At 41.0% G+C, this 23,023-nt stretch overlaps 1 protein-coding gene and 1 long non-coding RNA gene across 15 annotated transcripts in view; one reads left to right on the top strand and one right to left on the bottom strand.

Moving 5' to 3' along the window:
- Nucleotides 1-23,023, bottom strand: part of GRIN2B (glutamate ionotropic receptor NMDA type subunit 2B) — a 300,157-nt gene that overhangs the window by 25,129 nt on the left and 252,005 nt on the right. For all 13 annotated transcript variants that reach the window (XM_079993351.1, XM_079993359.1, XM_079993358.1 and 10 more), the window contains 5 exons: nt 15,157-15,365; nt 14,396-14,567; nt 13,084-13,237; nt 10,850-10,975; nt 6,739-6,968 (listed from right to left, as the gene is read on the bottom strand). In XM_079993351.1, the coding sequence (XP_079849477.1) occupies nt 6,739-6,968; nt 10,850-10,975; nt 13,084-13,237; nt 14,396-14,567; nt 15,157-15,365 (891 nt within the window). The remainder of the gene's footprint in view (nt 1-6,738; nt 6,969-10,849; nt 10,976-13,083; nt 13,238-14,395; nt 14,568-15,156; nt 15,366-23,023) is intronic.
- Nucleotides 5,134-15,362, top strand: LOC307225516. 2 transcript variants are annotated; one of them, XR_013843049.1, is made up of 3 exons: nt 5,134-5,247; nt 10,739-11,000; nt 15,255-15,362. It is a non-coding gene; the product is annotated as an uncharacterized lncRNA (long non-coding RNA). The 2 variants fall into 2 exon arrangements; XR_013843050.1 differs by lacking the exon at nt 15,255-15,362 and adding an exon at nt 14,991-15,132.

Raw genomic sequence — 23,023 nt, 5'->3', positions numbered from 1 at the left:
TCCCTCATTGTGAGAAGCAAAGCTGCAGGGAACCAGGCAGAGGGCCTTCTCGGTAGTGGCGCCCGCCCTGTGGAACGCCCTCCCATCAGATGTCAAAGCGATAAATAACTACCTGACATTCAGAAGACATCTTAAGGCAGCCCTGTTCAGGGAAGTTTTTAATCTATGATATTTTAGTGTATTTTTTGTTTCTATGGAAGCCACCCAGAGTGGCTGGGGAAACCCAGCCAGATGGGCGGGGTACAAATAATAAATTATTATCATTATCATTATCATTATCATTATCATTATCATTATCATTATCATTATCATCATCACACATTTCTTCTTTCCAACTGATCCAATTAATATAAATGACCAATTTGCTGCATCTCCAATGGATTAAAATACTAGGGATACCGAGTGTGAGTGAGCTCTAGTAACAAAGTATTGAGGAGAAAATAAGGGGGCAGGTATGTTAAACACTTGTACAATCATGGCAACAGGGTGAGGAGGTCGGGGCAGTGAAGTCTTAATGTGGATGTCATGTGCCATGTAGATCATGTGAGAGAGGAATGAATGGTTTTTGCATATTAGCACCAGAGATACTGGGAAATATAGTTCTGAAGTCCCTGAGCAAAAATATATGTTACAACGATTCTCCAGTGCACAAAATTTCTATGCACAGAGCCTGCTACACAGAGTGTCAGAGTCTCAATGCATTGACATCTGTATGTTAGCCCAGCAGAGAAAATAGCAGCTTTGAGGGGATTTTAAATGGACAAACAACATGGTAGAAAATAATTAACATCCCTCCTCCCTGGCCGTGGTCCTGATCAAATTTGCACATGCTTGGCTGCTTTTAAAAGAGACAGGACATCTGATTTTGGGCCACCAATGTCTCGTTTAATCCGGCCCTTAGGGAAGGGGGTTAAACAAATGCATGGAAGATAGGTCTATCAACAGCTGTTAACTACGACAGTTAAATGGAATCTCCAGGCTCAGAGACAGAGACAGTGTGCCTCTGAATATCAGGTATGAGCAAAAGAAAATAACGCATGTTGACTGTTCTAGTTACACAGGCTTCCTGGAAGCATCTGGCTAGCTGAACTAGGTGGACTCTTGGTCTGATTTAGAAGAGCTCCTCTTATTTAACTCAGTAGTAGAGCACAGTCCCTGAAATCTCTAGGCAGAAAACCCCTTAGCTAAAACCCTGGAGAGCCACGGCTAGTCAACATAAACAATACTGAGCTAAATGGACCAATAATCTGACTCAGGATAATGGAGCTTCACATTTTCCTATTTTCTTATGGGCAGCTTCAAAGGGAACAAGAGCAGAAATATAATGTCCAAAACCCATCATGTAATATTGCAGCGAGATAAGAGGAAAAGACAGCACAGAATTACTGTTAGCCGCACCTTGAAACTGTAATCTTTTAAATCATGTGCTGATTATTACTTTCCATCTTGCCTCAAGTGTAGCCTATTGGGAGATTTTCACACATGCCCCTCTTCCAGCATGAGTGAAATCCAAGTCCAAAAGTCAGCATGCCTATTCTCTGCATGTCTTTAGGCTTTATCTGCTTAAGGTACTGAGAAAAAACACATTTGTACTTCCATTAATCCTGAAGAGTCCCATTACAAGTTTTTACCACCATTAATCCCTGCAGCGTTGAGGAAGAGAGAGGATCCTATGAGGAATGAGTCAAAGCTAAAGCACATCACAGTCATACCAGTGTTTTAAGCCGTTCCACTTTGAGCTGAGATTTAAAGGGGGGCAGGAAAAACAAAAAATATATCACATGTTGGTGTATTTAAACATTCATAACTTTATAACTAACCAGTCTATTTTCTTCCAACAAAGAAGCTTCTATTGAAGGGCACAAGCAACTTAAAAAGGCCAAATCTGAAAACTCAATGGTACATCGTGATTTGCAACTCTTTGTCCACAGACCTCATAAATCACTTCTATTCTTCCTACTTCCTAACGGTAGCAGCAGCCCTTAAACAGTGTGTAAAATTGAAGCATCCAGCTAATGTGAAAAGTATTCAAAGAAGAATTCAGATCAGGAGTAGGAAACCTGTTGCTCTCCAGATGTTGTTAGACTCCAGTTCCATCTATCATGGTTAATGGTCAGTGATGATGACAGAACCCTCTGAAGAGTCACAGGTTCCCCACCCATGTGCTAGGTGAGATCTCTTCCTGTAACAAGTGTTCCATAGCTTAAGAACTGGAAAGTGCTGCCTGGCACCTCAATCCTGAATATATTTACTCAAAAGCAAGACTAATTGATTTGAAAGGAGCTTAGTTTCACAGAAAGTATGCTTAGGATCCCAGTCTATAACAATGAGGATGTACTTATCTTTAAGTAAAATCCTACTGATTTTTAAACTAGGCTGCTCAAGTGTTTAAAGGTAAGGATGTGTTTTGCTAGATTATGTTTCATATCCAGAGGCCTAGCCGAATAATAAGATTTATGTGCCTTGGATTTTAAGATTAAAATGTTGAAAAGAATAACACTAAAAACCAGTAACATGGACAAATCAACTGCACCAAAAAGCACAGAATCATAGAAATAAACTGCAATCCTATTTCTATTGTGAAAAATAATCACTTTATTTCAAATAAGTTCAGCATCTTCTATAAATGTATACATTCAGAGATATGAACACCTGCCTGTTACACTATCACAATTTGTCCTTTAACCTTTGGCCCTTTCCTTTGATCTTAAAGAATAAGGAACTGGGAAATGAATATTTAAGGGAACAATTATCTGAAGGGGGAAATAATTGGAGGCATGTCTACATGGAAATTTGTTTGGAGGGATCTGCTAGAGAAAGAAAATAGGTTCAGCAAAATTGAGCCACGAGAATGACGAAACTGGGTTTAGCTATGGCATCAGAATATAGGAAGATCCCTGCTAGACTCACAGAAAATCCCAACTAATTCGACATTCTGTTTCAACATAAACAAGATGTGAAAGTGAGACCAACACTGCCTTTTTCGTTTATTAAGAGTGAGGGGAACAGGGATCTCCTAACAACTCCCAGCACCTTTCACAAGCTATAGGTCTCAGACTTGCCTGGAGAAAGCCATGACTGTTTATAGTGGTATCATAGCGCTGTAAATATATAGTGCGGATGTGGCCACAGACAAACAATACCAGAGTTGGCCTTACCATTAGGAAGAGTGAGGCAGCCACCTGAGTCAATCTATTTTTGGTATCTTTAAATGGTGCCAAATAATTCAATAGCTATTACCATTGTACTTCTCTAGTAGTTAGAGAAGGGGAGAGATGCATGTGTTTGCATCCGATGCCAAAATAATTTAACTGGCCTTAGGTACTATGGATCCTAACTGGGTGTGGGGCAGGGAGAGCAACACCGTTTTCTGCTCCGCTACAGGCAGCAAAATGTCTTGGACTGGTACACACACAAGCATACAGAGAATACTGTCACTAAGCTGGACACTCAAGTGGCAGTTAGCTCAGTTGGTTAGAGTGTGGTGCTGATAATGCCAGCCAAGGTTGTGGGTTGGATTCCCATACAAGCCACATGCATTGCAGAGGATTTGCCTTGATGACCCTTGAGGTCCCTTCCAACTCTACAGTTCTATGATTCTAAGCAAGATACTACAGTGGTACCTCGGGTTAAGTACTTAATTCGTTCCAGAGGTCCGTTCTTAACCTGAAACTGTTCTTAACCTGAAGCACCACTTTAGCTAATGGGGCCTCCTGCTGCTGCCACACCGCCGGAGCCCAATTTCTGTTCTTATCCTGAAGCAAAGTTCTTAACCCGAGGTACTATTTCTGGGTTAGCGGAGTCTGTAACCTGAAGCGTATGTAATCTGAAGCGTCTGTAACCCAGGGTACCACTGTATACTGTTACTCAAGAGACACAGAGGTCTTCAAGCATTTAACACTGGATTTAAATCAATCACACCAAAGGCCAGAATTTAGGGGCTGGGGGTGAAGGGACAAGACTTACCTCATAACTAACACTCAAGACAGACACAAACAACAGCAAGAGAAATCAAAATTAGGATGCAAGGGATTTTAGGAAAGTAATGTTCTAGATTGGAATAAGAAGGCCACACCTGCAGACTACAAGCCCCAACAGCTCTAACAATGTCAGTGTTGCTGCTCCCAGCAGGAAAGGATTTATAGGTGTGTGCGGCATTAGGGCCACATGGGGCTGAGGGGCCTCCAAGCCATTAGTGTGCCTTGTTATCTGAGAGGATAGCTTTGAAATGTGACTACAAGGAATGAATTGAGATGGTTGAATTCTAGCAATTTAGTTGTTTTGTTTCTACTGTTTGCTTCTCCTTCTTTCCAATTAAAATCAGTGGAGGCTGGTCCGTTAGGGCAGAGGTCACCAACCTGGTGCCCATGAAGGCCTTCATTGGCATCCCTGAAGGAGGTACCAGATTCAGAGCTTTCATTAAAAAAGAAGTTTATAGCCCTTCTAATAAGAAATTTATCAATCATAACATGCAGGTACCTTTCTGAATAATTTCTTTCAAATGAGCCAGCCTGGCTGTTACTGCCTCTCAATGTTTTTAGCCAATAAGTGAGGTCAGAGCTGTGACTGATATAGTAAGTTGTTTGGACCCCAGGCAATAGGAATCCATGCAGTGCTAACAGAGATGGATTTATAATGGTACAATTGCAGCAATTGCACCAGGGCTCATGGCAGCAGAAGACCCAAACACTGAGTTTTAATTTTTTTAAACAGTATGTCTTCAGCCCTTCTAGAAATAAAGCTACAAAGTGTAATGTGCAGGCAGCCTTCAAAGCTGTGGGTTGCCAACCTGATGCAAGCAGAGGGACGACTATAATCTATCTTCTAGCTCCACAGCGTGAAGCATTTGCTGGAGTTGGAAGGACCCACCAACTTCCAACTCCCATTGGCTATGATACTAACTTCTCCCCTGCTTTCTGGAAGGATTTGCCTGGGCGGCTGCTGTGGGACAAAATGAGAGGAGAGGAGTGATAGCTGCTACACCTCTGGTGTTGGGGGTGGGGGAAAGTGCCGAGACCATTTCACCTCCTCTTCTTTGGCTGCCCAGGGAAGGACTTTCTGAAAAGATGGGGAGCTAAGAAGTGTGGAGGCAACACATACATAAAAAAATTGTTAAACTCCCTCTTCCAAATCAGGCAGATCTTTTTGTAATGGGAAAAGACAACAGGAATTCCAGCCACAGAACCCTTACATTAAATGAAGTTTGGCCATCTATCCAAGAACCTGAAATCCAGAATATACCTTAAGGTAAAGAATAGCCCATGGTTTGGTACAAATTGCATTTAATATCTCAAAAGGGAGGGGGAGGGACATAGGAAGAAAGGCCTTTTCCCCCAGGATTTGAATCTACCAACAATAATCCTGTGCTTCTTATATATGCTAATTCATCCATCAGCAACCACCGAAGACTCATCATCTTTGATGGTTTGTGAGGTTAAAATGGGACAGAATGAATAATAAAAAAGGCACTGAGAAGGTCACAAATATTACAGACATCTGTCTTGAGGATATCTAATCTAGGAGACTGTAGTGCCACCCTTGCAGCATATCAGACAAGCCTGGTTTGAACAAAGTATGATAAGATAATATTGTACTAATAAATATTACTATTGTTAAAAAATAAACCAATGCACTAATGATAAACTAGAGCTTACAACACTATATTCATCAATAGCTATGACCCATAAGCACAAGGAGTCCACCTCTGTGACCACAAGCCAGTGACCTCTGTCTAATGCTGCTGCACAGCCCAGCCTATCATAAAACATCTGCATCTATAATTCACACAATTAAAAAAAAAATCAGGAAATGAGAGCAAGGAAGAAAAAAATATTAAGAAAATGGGTGAGGGGAGATTTCCTTTCAGGGTTGCATCCCCATCACTCATTCACCGATAACAGCAGAGCCCCAAATTATCAACTACATTTGTAACTACATTAACTTGCATGAGGGTATTTTTTTCTCTCCAGCCTAAGTACTTCCAAATATAGCTATTTAGCTGATATTCTTCCATTTTCTGAAGCTTCATGCTAAAATATATAACCTATCGCTGCAATCCTGTGCACACTTATTTGGGAGTAAAGCCAATTGAATATAGCGGGATTTCCATATAACTATGCATAGGAGTGGGTATATTGTGTATGGGGTGTGTGTGCTTAAATCCTATTTCTGCCATGGACTTAAGCATATCAGTGTCTGTTCCTCCTCTTTACAGGGAAGATAATAATAACCTCTCAGAGCATTGCTGTGCAGCACTTCTCAGCTTGTGAGAAATTCCTACAGAAACTGGAAAGCAGGAGAACAAAATCAGCCAAAGACAAAATGTTGTATTTGTCATACTTGCCTCAAGCAGAGTTCAAGTGGATTAAAGGGTAGCAGAAGGAATGGGAGGCAGAGCACTAGTTTATTAGTTCACAGTTGCTAAGAAGAGAGCAGGCACATTCTATTTCTTTGCCCAGTCAAGATATATACAAAATCTGGTTTTATCAGGGAGGTCGTTTCAGTTCTCCTGGCAACTGTTCATACAGTTATAGGATGCCAACACATAGGGATGCTCACTTTATACTTTGAGAAACTTGGGTTTATTTGAATTATCATGTTATTTATTACTGACATCATAAATTAAATTATAGCTGCATTATTGCTAACCAAGCTCAGGGTGCACTCAATTAAAATCAGAGAAGAAGCAAAAGGATTTCATGACAAGGAAGCAACCCTCTGAGGTTGCAAATGCATTACCTTTTTGTCGCTCAGCCCAGACACCTGGTCTACATACTCCTCTTGGATCATGAAGGCAGCCAAATTGGCAGTGTAACTGGCCAGAAAGATGACAGCAAAGAAGGCCCACACAGACACCATGATCTTGCTTGTAGTTCCCTTGGGATTCTGCACTGGCACAGAGTTGTTGAATACCAGGCCCCACAATAGCCAGATAGCTTTGCCAATGGTGAAAGAAGGACCACCAGGCTCTGAAATGACCGAAAACATAAGCAGAAATAGTGATCAGACTGGCAAAGTCTGTCATTCCAAGTAGTTAGTACAAAATCCTGACCCTTTTCTCTTATATATCACTTTGTCTGATTGCGCAAACATAGGTTGGTATACTGGAAGAATCCCATAAATTTGCACGCTTTTCTTCCTCTCTTTCTCTATTCTTCCTGGGTAATATCAACTAATTTACAGCAGAATTCTAACTATGTCTGCTCAGAAGTAAGCCCCAACAGGACCTACTCCCAGGTAAGTGTCCATAGAATTGCAGTGTTAAATCTGAAGAGGTAAAATAGCAGTTGGCTTCTAAAACAGAGACTGAAACCAGGGTTAGAAGTTTGCCTCAATCTCTGGTTTAGAAGCTAACTATGGTCAGCTGTTCTTATGCCAGGTCAGGTGTAGCAATGAAACCTTGCAGTTAACACTAACCAGAGAAAGATAGGGAAATTCATGCAGCTGGAGGAAGTTGGGAGATGGCACAACCTTGTTGGATGTTCCCAGTTATCAAAGCATGGTTTGGCAGTGTGATGGGTCAGTGGTAGGCTTCAGGTTTCAGGGCAGAGCCAATCAGTTATCAGCCAATATGCTTCCCAGTTCCCCATGTAACTGAAGAAAGAAGTCATGTTTGGGGAGAGCCTGACTAGTGTTCTTTTTACTACTCTAAAACAAAACAAAACAAAAAGGATGTGCTCTCCAACCCTAGAAAGGGAAAGCACATCAAAAATAATAAAAATTATTGAAAAACACTTGGCACTGCTGATGTTCACCTGTTGTCTTTTGAGGGCTACATGAGTGTTCTTGGGATTGAATGATCCTCTAACAAAAAGTAAAAACAGTCCCCAAGAAAGCACAACTCTAAAAGCTGAACTTTAAAAAGTACAGAAAATTGTGTTAACATAGTAAATGAGTGAGGGTGGGATGTGTTGCTCATCTCTATTTGTTGTGACACTGACATTTAGGTGGGTACAATGGAATTCCAGTGGCCACATTCTGCACAAAGGACAACAATTTGCATTTCCCATCCACAAAATGCTGTAGGTGGAACGCAGGGGAAATGTGACAGTCCTGTAGCAGAAAAGTGTCTTAAATAAATATGCCTGGATCCCACAAAATAAATGAGTAAAAGGACCCTAACGTTCTGTGGGAAACCCGGAAACAAATCTGTCCTTGGCTGCTCAGCTCAGTGGGTGACCTTGGGCAACTCACCTAGTCATCATCTTCTGGTTGCTGTGAAGCTAAAAGGTCATTTTGAGTACCTCAGATGAAGGGTGAGGTATAACAAAATGTCATCTGCCTTAACAATACATGCATGCATTTTTGTTTATCCAAACGTTATTGTAAATAGAGTCACTGAAGCGACTAACTCCGCAAGCCACTCCTGCAACCTAAACTGCAACAGGGAGGAAGTGATTCACGTGCCTCCCCGTAAGATGAAAGTATGCAGTGCTGCTCTCTGAGTCTTGGCATACTTATGTATGACTTGCAAACAGAGGCACACATAAATCTTTTTCACATCACGAGTTTTAGACATTCAGGAGCACTCCCATGAGTAGAACAGAAATTTCATGACGCCTCTAGCTCTATAACAAATTGTGGCATTTGGTATCATAGCTATTGTTGTTCTGTTAAGTAGGTGTGAGCACAGGTTTTCAAAAGTTCTTTAAGTCCTACAAGGTCACTGTGATCTAAACAACTAGAAACATCCATGCAATGAAGTACAAGGCCAAGAGAGTTCCTTCACACAGCTGCTCTTTTTCCGTCTGCATTTTAATGGAACTAACTCAAACCAAGTTCACAGAGTCTATTAGTTATGCTTATTAATGCAGGCTTATGTGCCACAACTCCAGCTGACTTTCAATAAGAATTGAATGAATGTATCTGATGGCAAATCTGGCTCCCACATATGCAATGCAGATGAGATAAGTTATTATGAGAAACATTCATTTTGCATTTTTTGGCTTTTTGAATACTTAACAGTGAAGCATTTCATCAACATTTATTTTTGCATGCAAATTAATTTATCTCTGTATTGATGTTTATAATTTGCATTTTAAAAATTTGAGGAAGCGAGTAAGGAACTTTTAAAGGAAACTTTTAAAGGGAAAATGGATAAATAAAATAAAACTTTAAACTAGCTCCACTGCATAATTGCAAAGAAACATTGTTGAACATTGCATATTTTCAGTTTTGCATGGTCTATATTTGCTGCTTCTTCATCCAGAATCACCATAGATTTATAAAGCAAGAGTACCTTTTCAGGATACCTTAACAGTTAAGATATGACTATCATCCTCAATGACTACACAGAAGTAAGTCCCATTGAGTTGCATAGGCTAACATCATGTGGACTATGCAAATAGCTGCAAACACACAGTGAACTCTGTGTAGCATTTGGTATCCAGAAAAAACACACATGAACATATCCATATTGGCCTTGTGCAATGCATGTTTCTCATAACAATGTATGTCATCATTTCACATATAGAATCCAGTTTTACCCCAAATAATTCATTCAAGCTATTCACCATTCACATCTGTTCTGCTACCTGTACTAAAAATATGTGCATGGCGTGTATACAGAAATTTCAGCATGAGCATCTTCATGAATATTCACAACTCTGCATACATCTCCTTAGATATGTGCATTGGTCCATGTATGCTGTCCACAGCTTGTGGACAACAGCTCCCTTTGGCATGACTATACATAAAGCTCTGACTAAATTTCCATTTCAAAATATCTTTTCTTCAGGGCTCAGAAACTTGGTGGCATAGATACGTTCAGGGCAAATTTGAGAAGCGGGTAAAACGATTTTCACACAAATATCTCAGTTGAAGCATCTTCATATTTTCAGCCTGTGGGTAAACCAGAAGGTCTTACGTAGGGGGCCATTTCACAGCTCAACGTAGCCAAGGGAATATACCAGTATCTTACCACCATCCAAGTGCTTTCACTTATTTTCTGTATTCTGCCTTTGCCCTTCACTCATAAATCAACTCTCTAATCAGACAGCTTTGCACCTTTTGCTCCCCATCCCTCTGCAACTACTCCATCTACATTCCCCACCCACCCGAGGATATTAAATTAATAGTTAATATGTCTCAAATTTATGGAGGCAGTAGAGTATGACAGTGGAGATGGTTTGTCGTTTCTGCTGCTTCAAGCACCCCTAGATTGCTGTAACTTCCTTATCCCTGTCCTTCTTCTGACACACAATCTAGATGTGAATTAATTTGCAAGGGGTTAATGTGCAGAGGTTCTCCATTAGGCACTTTGGGTGAATCTCTGAAAGGAAATAATTCCATTAATGCAATTAGTGTAATGAGAGATAGATGAATGTAACATTACATAGCTTTGTAATATCATCATCATCATTGTCATCATGTAAATTTCCAGTTATACAGCCAAGGCAAGCAGAACCAAAGTAGGAAAAGCAATCAAGGGTTGCAAATTTATTACGTTAAAATTCATATGCATGACAAAATTTGCAAAATTTTGCACATTTGCTGGGTACCAATTCAAATGTGAACAGTTGTCCAAGGGAATATATATTTCAGTTTAACAAAGTAGCATGTTTACTTTGGAGAAATTATGAGCAAACACACATAGGGTCAGGCAGATAATTTCAGGTCAGCTGGAAATTAGTGGCTCTGTATTGTGAGCCATGCAAATGCCCAATCATCCAAAGAGGTCCATTTAAATTTTCTGCTGTTTGTGAACCTATTGATTCAACTTCTTTCCTTGTTTACCCAGAGAAAATACAAAATCTGTAAATGGTTGACATATATGCAGGAGGAGGATAAAATGAAGCCAAGCTAAACAAGCAAGACCATAATCGTTGCATGTTGAGATATGTCTCCTTACCTCTGCCATCAGCCAGACACCGGTTGTATCCCACAGGGCTGAAGTACTCAAAGACAAAGACAGCCACCGCAGAGATTATAAGCAGCATTACAAACATCATCACCCATACATCAGCACTGAATGGCTCTAAAGAGAAAAAGACAGAAAATTTGTAGGTACTTTTCCATCCTACCCCAAAATACAAGCCAGCCCCATCAGTGGAAGCCAAGTGCAAGGACTTCTACTTATGGAAAGGGCCTTTCCCCCTCATCTCCTCACACTGCCCCCTAGGGAGGAGAGCTGGTATTGTTCCAACTGGCAAGCAGAATTGCTTATGTGGGTGGAAAGATTGGAAGAGACCATCATTAAATTCCACCCCGAACTGATTTGGTTACTGTTTCTTTACAGTTACTGTTACTCTAAATGGCAGTTGCTTTCAGGTACAGAACTTACACAGGAGTGAGTTTTTGCCAGCACCTTACGGTATATAATGAAGGGGTCAGGTGAGCTTCCCTGGAGAGAGCATTCCACAAGCGAGAAACTACTGCAGAAAAGGCCAGTTCTTGTATTGCCACCCTCCAGAACTCACACAAAGAAGGGCCTTGGGCCCTTCTTGCAGGCTCTGGGTGGGTTAGTATAAGGAGAGGTAAAGGTAAAGGGACCCCTGACCATTAGGTCCAGTCGTGGCCGACTCTGGGGCTGCGGCGCTCATCTCGCTTTATTGGCCGAGGGAGCTGGCATACAGCTTCCGGGTCATGTGGCCAGCATGACTAAGACGCTTCTGGTGAACCAGAGCAGCGCACGGAAACGCCGTTTACCTTCCCGCCGGAGAGGTACCTATTTATCTACTTGCACTTTGAGGGACCGAGCAACGGGAGCTCACCCTGTCGTGAGGATTCGAACCGCTGACCTTGTGATCGGCAAGTCCTAGGCTCTGTGGTTTAACCCACAGCACCACCCGCGTCCCATGGGGAGAGGTGGTAATCTGCAATTGCAGTACTTTGCAATATGTTCTAGTGGTCCTGCCTTTGAAATGTGTTCAAAATACTGCTTTCAGGCTGATATTGGGATCCTGTTGTCTGGAGCACGTGACTCCATTGTTAGTCACTCTGCTTTGACTCTCAGCCTGGTTTAACCCAGGCTCTGGAACTCTCTGCCCCAGAAAGCCAGCCTAGTCCTTTCCCTTTCTGTAGACTGGCACAGAGTGCCATATTGATGTAGATCCTCAGAATGGAAATGCACTAGCAAGTTAAGAATTAGTATCTAGTTTTTTGTCAGTATATTTTCTCTGCTGCTATTGTGATTTCATTTGATTTTTTAAAGTTTTATGGTGCTTTGAGGGCTTTGCACACAAAAAAGGCTTATAAACTTCAAAAAAGAAAGCAAGAAAGAGACTGCCTTCACTTTTTTGGATATAAGGCAAAGTGATAGGAAAAGCTTCTTCTGAACGTCTGCATGTCATACTGCTGGGATGCCAAATGATTGTCATAGGTCAACTCCGGGCTTTGGGAAGCAAAGATCAGGGGAAAGCTGAAGAAATGTATTTGAACATAATTAAACTTCTAGTTCTGGAACCTGGGACCAATATTTCTGAAGTTATTTGTTAGTATTCTCATTTTCAAATCTAGAACCTGGTTCTGAAATCTAGTTCAGGATTGAACTTCAGGGTGTATGTCAGGGAACTGCCATCAGAGCCAGAGGCGGAGGGAAGGCTCCAGAGCGATGCTGGAGAGGGTCCCAGCAGGGAGAGAGGCAGCCCATCTGCTGGGGAAGGAAATTAACGCAACACCAGGAGAGAAGGGAGGCAGATGGGGGAATAGGAGAAAAGGCTCCAGGACTCTTCATCGGAGACTAGTGGGGAGAGCACGGGTACTCCGCTGCCCACACCCTCCCTGCGCAGAAGACTTCCGCGCAGGGAGAGTAGGAGGAGACTTGGCGTCAAAGAACTTTTTTGCTGGAAGAAGTTTAAGAAACGCCCACTGACGGATTCTGCCAGCGACTGAGACAGCCACAAAGTGAAGGGCTGTCCAGACAGAAAGGGTTCAACCAGGCAACCAAGCCAAGAGTGGCAGCAACTTACGCATGAGCAACCCCCTAGAACCATTACAGTGTATAAAGTTTCTTTCAAGCAGTGTGTGTGTGCTGTTTGTTTTTAAAATTAGAAAAAGAACAGCAAACATTCTGGTTGTTTTTCTTAAAATATTTTCCCCTGTACTTTGCCTCAATATAAATATATATAATTTGAAAAACTTTACCTAAAAAGGCAGAAGGTGAGACAGTCCCATTGCTTCGCGACACCATTACACTAATGCCTGTCTCAATGAAGGGTACAGAAAAGTCTACCACTTCTGAGCGTTCTGCATTTATGGTGAGGGATCCCACCGCCATATAGGCACGTTTGTCAACCACCTGAGACAAGGAGACAGAAAAATAGTTAATGCAGAGACTAGAGTCTAGCATGCAGGAGCTGGAACCTGTTCAAGAATAAAGGATGCTTTCGGGTAAGTTAAAACAACGACAGGATGCCACACATTCATAAGGTTTTGTATATATGAGGCAGGAAGGGAGAAAGCAAGGGCAAATGGTGTTGACATCACATTTGGAAATGGGAACTGGGAAAGATAAAGGAAAAAGAAAGTAGGAGGAAGGTGGCACATTGTGCAATAAGAGAGGAGAAAAACAGTGGCAGGCTAGCTAAGGATTATTTCACATCATATTTGAACATTCAGAATGGAAGGTCAGATCAGTGAAAGGAAAAAAATAATTCCTGCGAAGGACCATCCTTGTTTTCCATTTCCCTGGAAAACAACAGTCCTCCCCACAAGTGTGCCCTTTTAAGGCAACCAATTGGTTGTGGGTTGGTTTCGGTATTTGTGTACACACATATGTACACATACCTGCAAAACACTTTGGGTGTTGGGATCAGAGATGATGTACATTTAGGAACACCATAGGAGGCTGCTTTATGCTGAATTAGACCACTGATCCATCTAGCTCAGCACTGTCTAAACTGACTGGCAGCAGCTCTCCAGGGTTTCAGGCAGGGATGTCTCCCAGTGCTACCTGCAGATGTCAAGGGTTGACCCTGTGACTGAGCTGTTGCCCACAGATTTAGAGACTTGGAGGAAGGTGGCAAAAATCCTTTAAACTTTACAGTTGTATATACTGGTGTTTCCCTTTGTGTTATTGCATGTCATACCTCGCATCACCTCCTCCATCAAACGCATGCTGAGAAATACTCTGGCAGTAAATGGACCACAAGCAGCAGAAAACAACATTATTTCTATTGCTCTTCATTTCCTGCTTGTTCCAGAAAATATTTTTTCTTACATTTGCTTTTATATTAAAAAAACCCAGGCAAATATCATATAACTTCACAAATTTGCTTGGTGATAATTCCAAGATGATAATTTTTCCCAATGGCAAAATTCAAATTGCTACACAGATTTGGAAAGCATGACTCAATTTCTGTCCCAAGAACAAGTATCATCCGGCCATAGGGGGAAAATAATTCATTCAGTCTGTTGGTGAGCCTGTAATTAAAAGCAGGTACCTTTCATGGCTTACCTCGCCTATCATTCCATTCCATGTTCCATTGATCTTCTTCCCATGTTTACCATTGGTTACCAAGTAAAGGTCATAGGTGAACTTGACAAACTTGGAGATTTTCTTGAGAATATCAATACAAAACCCTTTGCAACATTTCTTGGTGTACGCAGTCTCCTCATCCGTCTTGTTGCTAAACAGCCACAACAAAAAGTGATTAAGTGTAACTGATAAATGATATTTTAAAACTATAAACAAAAACATATGGCCCATTTTTTTACATCATGCTGCACTCAGAAAGTGGATTTAATCTTGAGAAATTCCATATGATCCTTGAAAAACACAGAACTACCATGTTTAGTTCCAAATTCAAACTTTGTGTGGCATTCTCAGAAGAAACTGAATGTTATAAGCAGAAATTCTGAAAATATATTCTTGTCATTTTTCTTTTTTCATCTTCTTCCCCTTTTTTTAGACAAAGGTGCTAATTTCCAACAAAAATGTGATTTGGACAATTTTGATCTGTGCTAGAATTTAGAATTGTTGAAAATTGCCTACTGTTATCTCTACTTCTTTCCTTGGCTACTCTCTCTTTCATTCTCCATTACATCCCTAGCTGAAAACTCTGCTTGATGTTTTGCTGAATGAGCCAAGCTGATTGGAACGTTGAGTTAGTGGCAAGTGGCAACAAAGCCAGCCTGAGACAGTCCAGCTGGCTTTGCTGCTGTGGAGAGAAACATGCTAGGAGGAATCAGCTGGAGAAAGATCCTGTTGGCACTTACTCTGTCACATTTCTTTTTTGGCATGGGACAGTGTTTCTCATACAGGTACCGCTTAGGGGGTCCACATTTTCCACAATGACAAACGGTGCTTCTTCTAGGGTCACTATGCTGAGATGGTCGTCCGCACGCTCCTCACTGTCAGGGTAAAGCTCAGAACGTGGCCACACATAATACTTCATCTTGAGACGCTTGTCCTTCCACCATCCCACCTGAAGCAATGGAAAAACAGAAAGAGATCATTGCTAAAACCATCACCCCCAAATTACAGTCCACATGGTCAGCTGAACTTTGTAGAAATACATGAAAACTGAAGGTCTGGATTAATTAATTTTAAAACTACTCACGAATCCCTGATCCAAAAATGAAGCCGGTCTTAATGAAGCAGCAACAGCATCCCATTAAAACCCACAGAAACAAAAAGCCTCAGCTGTTTCCCAAAAGACAAGCAGCGATGGGGCCAAACACACATGCACAACCCTCAGGAAGGTGTCACACAAAAATAGCTCTGTCTCTTATGCCCAAGTCCAACAACAAGAAGGCTTGGAACAGGGCTCAGAAGTAGATCTCAGTGCTTTGATCAGGTTCATATGGGAGTAGGTGATTATTGAGATTCCCTGGTCTTAGACCATTTAGGGCCTGAAACGTCAAAGTCAGCACCTTGAATTTAGAAACAAACTGGTAACCAGTGGAACATCAGAATAATAGGATCTAAATTGCAAACTCCGTTTAGAACTCTGGAAGCTGCTTTCTCAACCATCTTCAAAGGTAGTGTACATTACAATAATCTAACCTGGGAGCAACTAAGGCACTTGGATAAATGGCCATGCCCAGTTTCTCCAGAAAAGGGAACAGCTGCAGATTAGCTTGAAGTTTTTAAGAAGATTCCTGGTCATGATGGCACTGTTCCCTGGACATCCAAGAGCAAAGCTGAATGCTGACTTTAAGAGGAATGTAACCCCTGCTTCTATGTGAAGTACTTGAATGGGATGTTACCACGGCTAACACCACATTGCAAAGATAAAGGTTTTCCATGTTCCCTGGCTGAATTATTATTATTATACCTATTATACCTTTAATAAACACCCATTTAAGATTTTGCTACAAAAATGTAAAAAAGGAAAAGAAAAAAGAATATATTGTTCAGTTTTCTGCAACACATGACAATATTTTAACAGGAAGCTTAAATAAGCTTAGTTTTATGCTACTATGTATGACATTATGAACCTTCATCTTCCATTAATACCCAAAGTAAGTTCCTGGGAACTTGACATTACTGTGTTTTCTACATTGAGTACAAGATATAGGAAAAAAAATTCTTTGAAATTGGTTCTGATCCATTCACAAGTTGACATTTTTAGGACTAATGCTCCTTGAGGTGCAATATTCCCCACAGAAAGTCCAGAATACCTATCAATGATGCTTTCAGACATGAAAAGTCCTGCCTTTGTGCCCATTATTTCCATCACCATTGACACTAATTACTGCCTTGGTTAGCAGATATTAGACAAGAGGGCACAGGCTGAACAAACTCCCCTATATTTTGTGGCTGTGGCTCCCTCAACCTCCACCCACTGGGTTTTGGTCAAGGCAAGGTGAATAGGGGAGCAGTGTGGGTGGAAGACTAAAGTGAACTTTGGTTGCTCATTCTTTACCTGCTTTGTGGGCTTTAGTTCCTCATGCCTGTCAGTTCACCCTCTTCTACTATTGCATCTGATGTTTTAGAATCACTGGACAAAAGCACTTGTTATAGCCTCTTTGGATGTCAAAGGTTACGTCAGTATAATCAAGGATTTTTGGGTATTCTGAATTTAACAGCACCCAGATCATTAAATATTTATTTCTCCTTTTAAAAAAATAATATCAAATTAAGGTTTTAAAAAGAGAGAGAATCCAATGTGGGCTTAGTAAACAAGTTATTTCAAGAAAGGAATAAAAGTCATTTACAGGCATAGGTGACCTGCTTACTCAGGACAGTGGCGTAGCGTGGGTTGTCAGCACCCGGGACAAGGCAAGTAATTTGCGCCCCCTAACCCCCAAATGTTGCACCCGGTGCGGCCAGCCCCCCTGCACCCCCCACGCTACGCCACTGACTCAGGATCCCAAAGGGTTTACAGAGGACTTGAACAGTCAAATCCATAGGTATTACAAGAATTATGATAGGTGGGTCCGACATTCTCCTGAGTAGGCAATAAAATACATTGTAGTGTTATGAATTTTGGGTTTGTTTAGAAGCCTAGAAACTCATCTTGGCATATGTGTGCAATGCGGAATGTGTTGCACAATGTATGGAGGTGATACTAAGTAAAACACTGCCAAAACCTTCAGTTGCTGGTGGAAAGTTTAAACACTTTGATGGATTTCCATGTGCACAAACCTCCATTACAGAATCCCACATGGGTGGTAGGTGCATCTACACATTTAACCACAGGGGCAACAGGAAGCCCCTATCGGTCTCTTTCACAACAACAGCATCAAGTTTTAGGTGGTGGGGCTGGTAAGACTCCCTTAGCCCTGACCATATAGTTGGGTCATATAGATGTTCTACAAAACCACATGGGATATGTTCAAGGACAAGCAAACATATAGTGGGAAACCGCAACTGTTAAATGCTTCACATGACAGGGGATGCTCCAATCTGCAGTACAAAGGGTGGTCAGAGTCTGTGCTAGCAGCTTTTGGCAAATATGGCAGTGTGTGCAAGCTGACACACTACAGACAAGGAACTTTGTGTGGCTACAATCCCTTCAAGACATCAGGCAAGTACCTCCAGATGGCTGAGTGAACATTTAAAGAGCATTTCTGTGTCTTAATGAGGTCTCAGAGTTTAAATGATTAAGGCAACATCCAGTCACCTGTCAACAGCAAACTATCAACTGAAGGAACCCAGAAATAAATATTATTAGGCAAAGAGGTTCTGACTGCATGGTTACAATCCTATGTATGCTTACTTAGAAATAAGTGACTCGGAACTGAGTAGGGCTCACTACTGAGGATCTTGGTGTGAGAGACATTCCTTTCCTTTCTTTTTAGGGTATATCAGACATCACATCATTTTAGATGAGAAAAGCATAGCAAGGACATGAGTGCAGCAAACACAGCATTCTACAACCTGACAATCTGTTTGCATGCCTATGAGAGGAGCAATGAAATATGAAAAAATCATTCCATTCCAATAAGCCTCATATCAATTGCCCAAAGTAGAGGGAAAGGGAAAGTTGTATGTGTGTGTTGGACCAGGTAAATACCACTGACACAAGTTAACATTTTGTATTTAAAAGAACACTTTAGCACTTCTAACAGGCAGATTTGAGTCTCTAAATGTAGGCTACAGATATCATGTTAAAAACTCCTTCCTCAGAGAACTGGATCGGAAGAGAGGATCCCCTTTCATTTTTGAGGTGAATAATGCATTTGCATGGATGTGAACATGCATGACTGACTCTTATAAAAACAGGGGAAAGATCTGAGGAGGGAGGCACTGTGGAAGGGGGAAAATATCCAAAGTAGCATTTAATAATATATGCAATTTGGAGGGTGCAATGTGTTACAAAGATGGCACTATTACTAACAGAATTAAAAGTCACATTTTTCAAGGCAAAGTAATTAAAAGCTAAGGCTTCCAATTAAAATAATAATGATAATTCTGAAAGGCTGTACAAACAAAAGGAAAGCATTCTGGAATCCCTGCAGATTTTGAGCTAGCAGTAAGTACATTGTTACAGCCATGGCTTTCGCACTGCACCAGCTCACCTTCTAATTGGTAACTCCCTGTGCAGTTCTTAGAAGTCACCCTTGTAAACCTGTAAACCTCCTCTTTAGGGAAGTGCAGCTGAGAATGTCCCCTGTCTGAAACCCTTGAGAGCCCCTGCATTTCAGTGTACAGACAATAATGAGCTACATGGACCAACATTCTGACTTGGCGTAATACAGCATAAGATTCCTACGGACCTGGAACTTTGGGGCCTTCGCAAAGAAAGCAGGTTCCCACAACATTTTTATATATGCGTGACTCATTTCATGCACTTCCACACATTGTACTGGTCTTCTAATTGTTCAGTCTGCCTAATCCAATCGTTATCACCCACTGGAAATCTCTAGCTGAGCTGACTGAACTGGAACGAAGGACAACTGAGCATGTGCTAAATCACTCACCAGGCTGTTTCAGTTTGCAAAAATCCATTTGTGTTGATCTTAATATGTGCAAAAGGAATAACGAGAAGCACCCCCAAGTAACTTTATTCATTGCCTGACTCATCCTGAGTACCCTGTTCAGTCAGTCAAGCTATGTTTTATGCAACCCAGTGGATGCTCTGCTTTTAGTTGGAAGCCCCTGTTGGCAGCATCTCTGCTATTCTTTATGTCTCCACTATTAGAGCCACACATCATCAAAGAGGTCAGCATGCAACAGTTGGAGAAGGAGTATGTAGAAAATCTGTTTACAAACACTTAGGGTAATTAATTAACCATGTTGGTCAAAGGAGATTAATATTGGTGGAAGCTTCGCATGCAGAATTAATTAAAATGAAAAGTGCTCCTTCACAAGCTTCAAGTTCACCTTTCAGCAGCACCTGGCAAAATCTCTCTTTTTCACTACACCTGAAAAACAGGTGATGGTTATTAATGGGCTTTAAATTTTGCAGGACAGCTACAGAGCTAAAGAGATCGCTGCATCTTCACATTCGTATAGCACCTAACAAAGTGGATGTGCAGGAAATAAATGTCCTTAAGAGGAAATGTCATTATTTAGTTCTCATCTCTCACTTCTTTCAATAAAATAATCACTTCCCAGAAATGCATTCTCCATATCACCCCCGATTGACATTTATGCAACTCTTGCCAATTTGTTTAAAAGACATTAATTATGGGTTTCCTTATTTATTGCTCCATTTGCATGCTTTCTGCAGCTGCTGAAATCATGCCTTCTGACCTAATTAGCTGAGGAGTTTAACAAGGTAAGCTTTAAAAGCTTCTATGTTTAGTACAATGGATCAAATATAGTGGCACAAAAGTGATAAGGACTACAATAGTCATATGTGGTGCACCCTTAAATAATTATTGATGTCTTTTGGTACCTTATGGCAAGCAAGCTCACAAATATTCCTGAAGACAGGCCATGTGGTTTCCTGTTCAGGATGGTAGAATCCTTACAAGTACTGAAAACTAATAGAGTTTAATCTTTAATAAAGGCTTTGTTGACAGCATTCTTATACTGTGCTACATGCCCTCATGTAGATGTTCAAAGAGAATTAATGCTATCATTACTGCTTCACCCTGTGTAAAGTGGGGGTCTTCTGGTGATATATTGGAAGTCACAACTGGGCTGCATCAGTAGCCCTACTAACATATACATACATAGTAAGTAATTTAAAACGTAGATTTCATGTGGTATGCTTAAGCAAGGGTTGGTCTTCGATCTACAAGCTGGAGGCCTTTATGTGGAGTTTTCTCCTCCTCTCATAATTCTAGAATTTGGCATCATACAATGAAATTTATTGCAATAGTGCCATTGCACTTGGAGTCCTGCTTGAAGGCTCCTCATGAACTTCTCGTTGGCTACCATGAGTAAAGGGTGCTGGACTAGAAGGACACTTTGAATGATTCGAGCAGAGTTTTTACTTTGAATGATTCAAGCAGAGCTTTTCTTATATACTTAAATAGATTTGGAACAGGCAGAAGCAAAGGCTTCTTCGTACTACATGGAATCATTGTATGGAATTCACTGCTACAAGATGAAATAGTGTCCCCTAACTTCTGGTTCCTTTAGACGAGGCTCAGGGCTTAGCCACACTTCTGATTGACCTGATGCTTTCCTGCAGTTTGGTCCCTTCCAACTCTACAATTCTATGAATCTCACCATCCCACAATGTGACAAGAGACTTGGCAGGAGTTGCAGCCTTGCCAGCTGAGAATTCATCCCCCCCCCCCACACACACACAACATTCAGGAATCCCTCATATTTCATAAGTGCAGGCCATCTCAATAGCTCTCCCTATCCTGCAGCATTAACTAATTCAGCCCAAACCTCAAAGTACATATATTAGGATATATTAGGGGAAGTGTTTCTAAAAATGCATGTATCAGTGAAAAAACAAACAAAAATGCATTGTATTAGTGGAAATTGCCCACAAAAATGTGTAGGTTAGTCAAAAGTGCATACAAAAATGAACGCATTTGAAAAATCTGCACAAAAATGCTGCTGGATTTTCATGAATAAATTTTATTTTAAAATTTGCATATTGCTGCAGAAATGCAGAGAACTGAATGTAAGAAATGAGGGGAAATGAGGAACTAAGAGAAAACGAAATTCACAACTTTGTCGATTCCTATCAGTGATATTTATACTATATCTTGGCTATGCAAAGCATGCCAGAAAGTCTGGGGTTCATGTTTTACAACAGCAGAGAGTTTCTACTGCCGTATGAAACTATCCAATCTCCAAAAGCACAAAAATCTGCATTATACAGGTTTGTCTCTGCACATAGTACGTGTCCAGGCATGTAATTCCTTTCCTAACGATTTTTTTCCCCTTGGATTTTCTTCTTGAGCAATATTTTTTGCTGAGCTTTCTTTCCTTTCACTCAAGTTTTTTCAAGCATGTTTTCAGCAGGAGGGGATCTTGCCAATCTACATCATGGCCTGAGAGACAGTTTAGCGCTATTACTGATTAGAAAAGTAATGAATTTGCTTGCTATACAGGAGAACTATCTAAGATCCATTGACCACTCTGTAAGGCAAAGGCACAGGTTATTTAACTAACAAGCAACCTGGGCAGTTCTGGGATCAGTCACTGCCTTAAAACTGCAGACCAAAGAGAATGGATGTTGAAGGCAGACTGTGGGCAAGGAAGAAAGAAGCATACAGGGTTACAAAAGAAAGCAGATTGCCTTTTTCAAAGTTGTTTTTTCTGAATAGAGCAAGGCCAATAGAAAGATCCACTGTGGGGGGGGGGGCGGGTCCTGTGGGAATAAGGAATATCTCCCCTCCCCCAAAAAATTACTTGCTACAGTGCCACGTTTAGGGAGTGCATTCTTGCTTCTGTTAAGTTTTCAGACAGAAAACACAGACTTGTTCCAAAAGCACTGCACAGACGGCCTGGGCACCTGACCGTTTTTTTCAGAGTTCTGCAACAGACTGCTCAAAATCCAGTAAAAAAAAGAAGCAGCATTTTTAAAGGCTCACTTATTTATATATTTATATATGAAAAGAACATGCAGCTGGATTGTGAATACTATTTCTGTGACCTTGGATAAGCTGTTTAACCTCTCTGTCACTCATTTTCCTCATCTGTAAATTGGGAATAGCAATTCTCAGTGCATCAAAGATAATCTAATCAATGTTAATGCATCAAAACAGATGTCTCGGGTGACAATATCCTAATTAACAGATTCCTTGACTTAAGAAGGTAGCGCTGTGCATTTAAAGCAAAATTACCAAAAAGAAAAAGAAAGCAGCGTTAATCTTGTAAATGGGCACCCTTCCCAAGTAACTTTGTGTAAATCTGTAGATTCCTATTAGTGGCAAGAAGTTCTCAGCATTAATTTTTAAAAATACATTTCTAGCTTCTTGCTTTTTTCAGATAATATATTGAAACAGTGGTGGCAGTGTGTCTTAATCGATCAGAATCAGGAAGGCAACTAGTATGCATTGGAAGTATATTTTCTTTGATTTCAGATTTCACATCATCTAAGCCTATTTCATGGTTTTGAGAGACTTAGCACATGCTTTAAGCATTTTCTACCAGAAGAGTTCTGGGTCTCATGCTCACTCGAGGGAAGAGGAAAACTCGGGAATCATTTCACAAAGCCAACTTCTTTGTTTGGCACTATGTGCCTGAGTGAGCAAGCTTTTTGCGTGGACAGGCGGAGTC

Source organism: Podarcis cretensis, assembly GCF_951804945.1.
Source record: "Podarcis cretensis genome assembly, chromosome: 10".
NCBI classification, from domain to species: Eukaryota; Metazoa; Chordata; class Lepidosauria; order Squamata; family Lacertidae; genus Podarcis; species Podarcis cretensis.
Note: the sequence above shows the minus strand (reverse complement) of the source record. Positions and strands in the feature narration are given on the sequence as shown.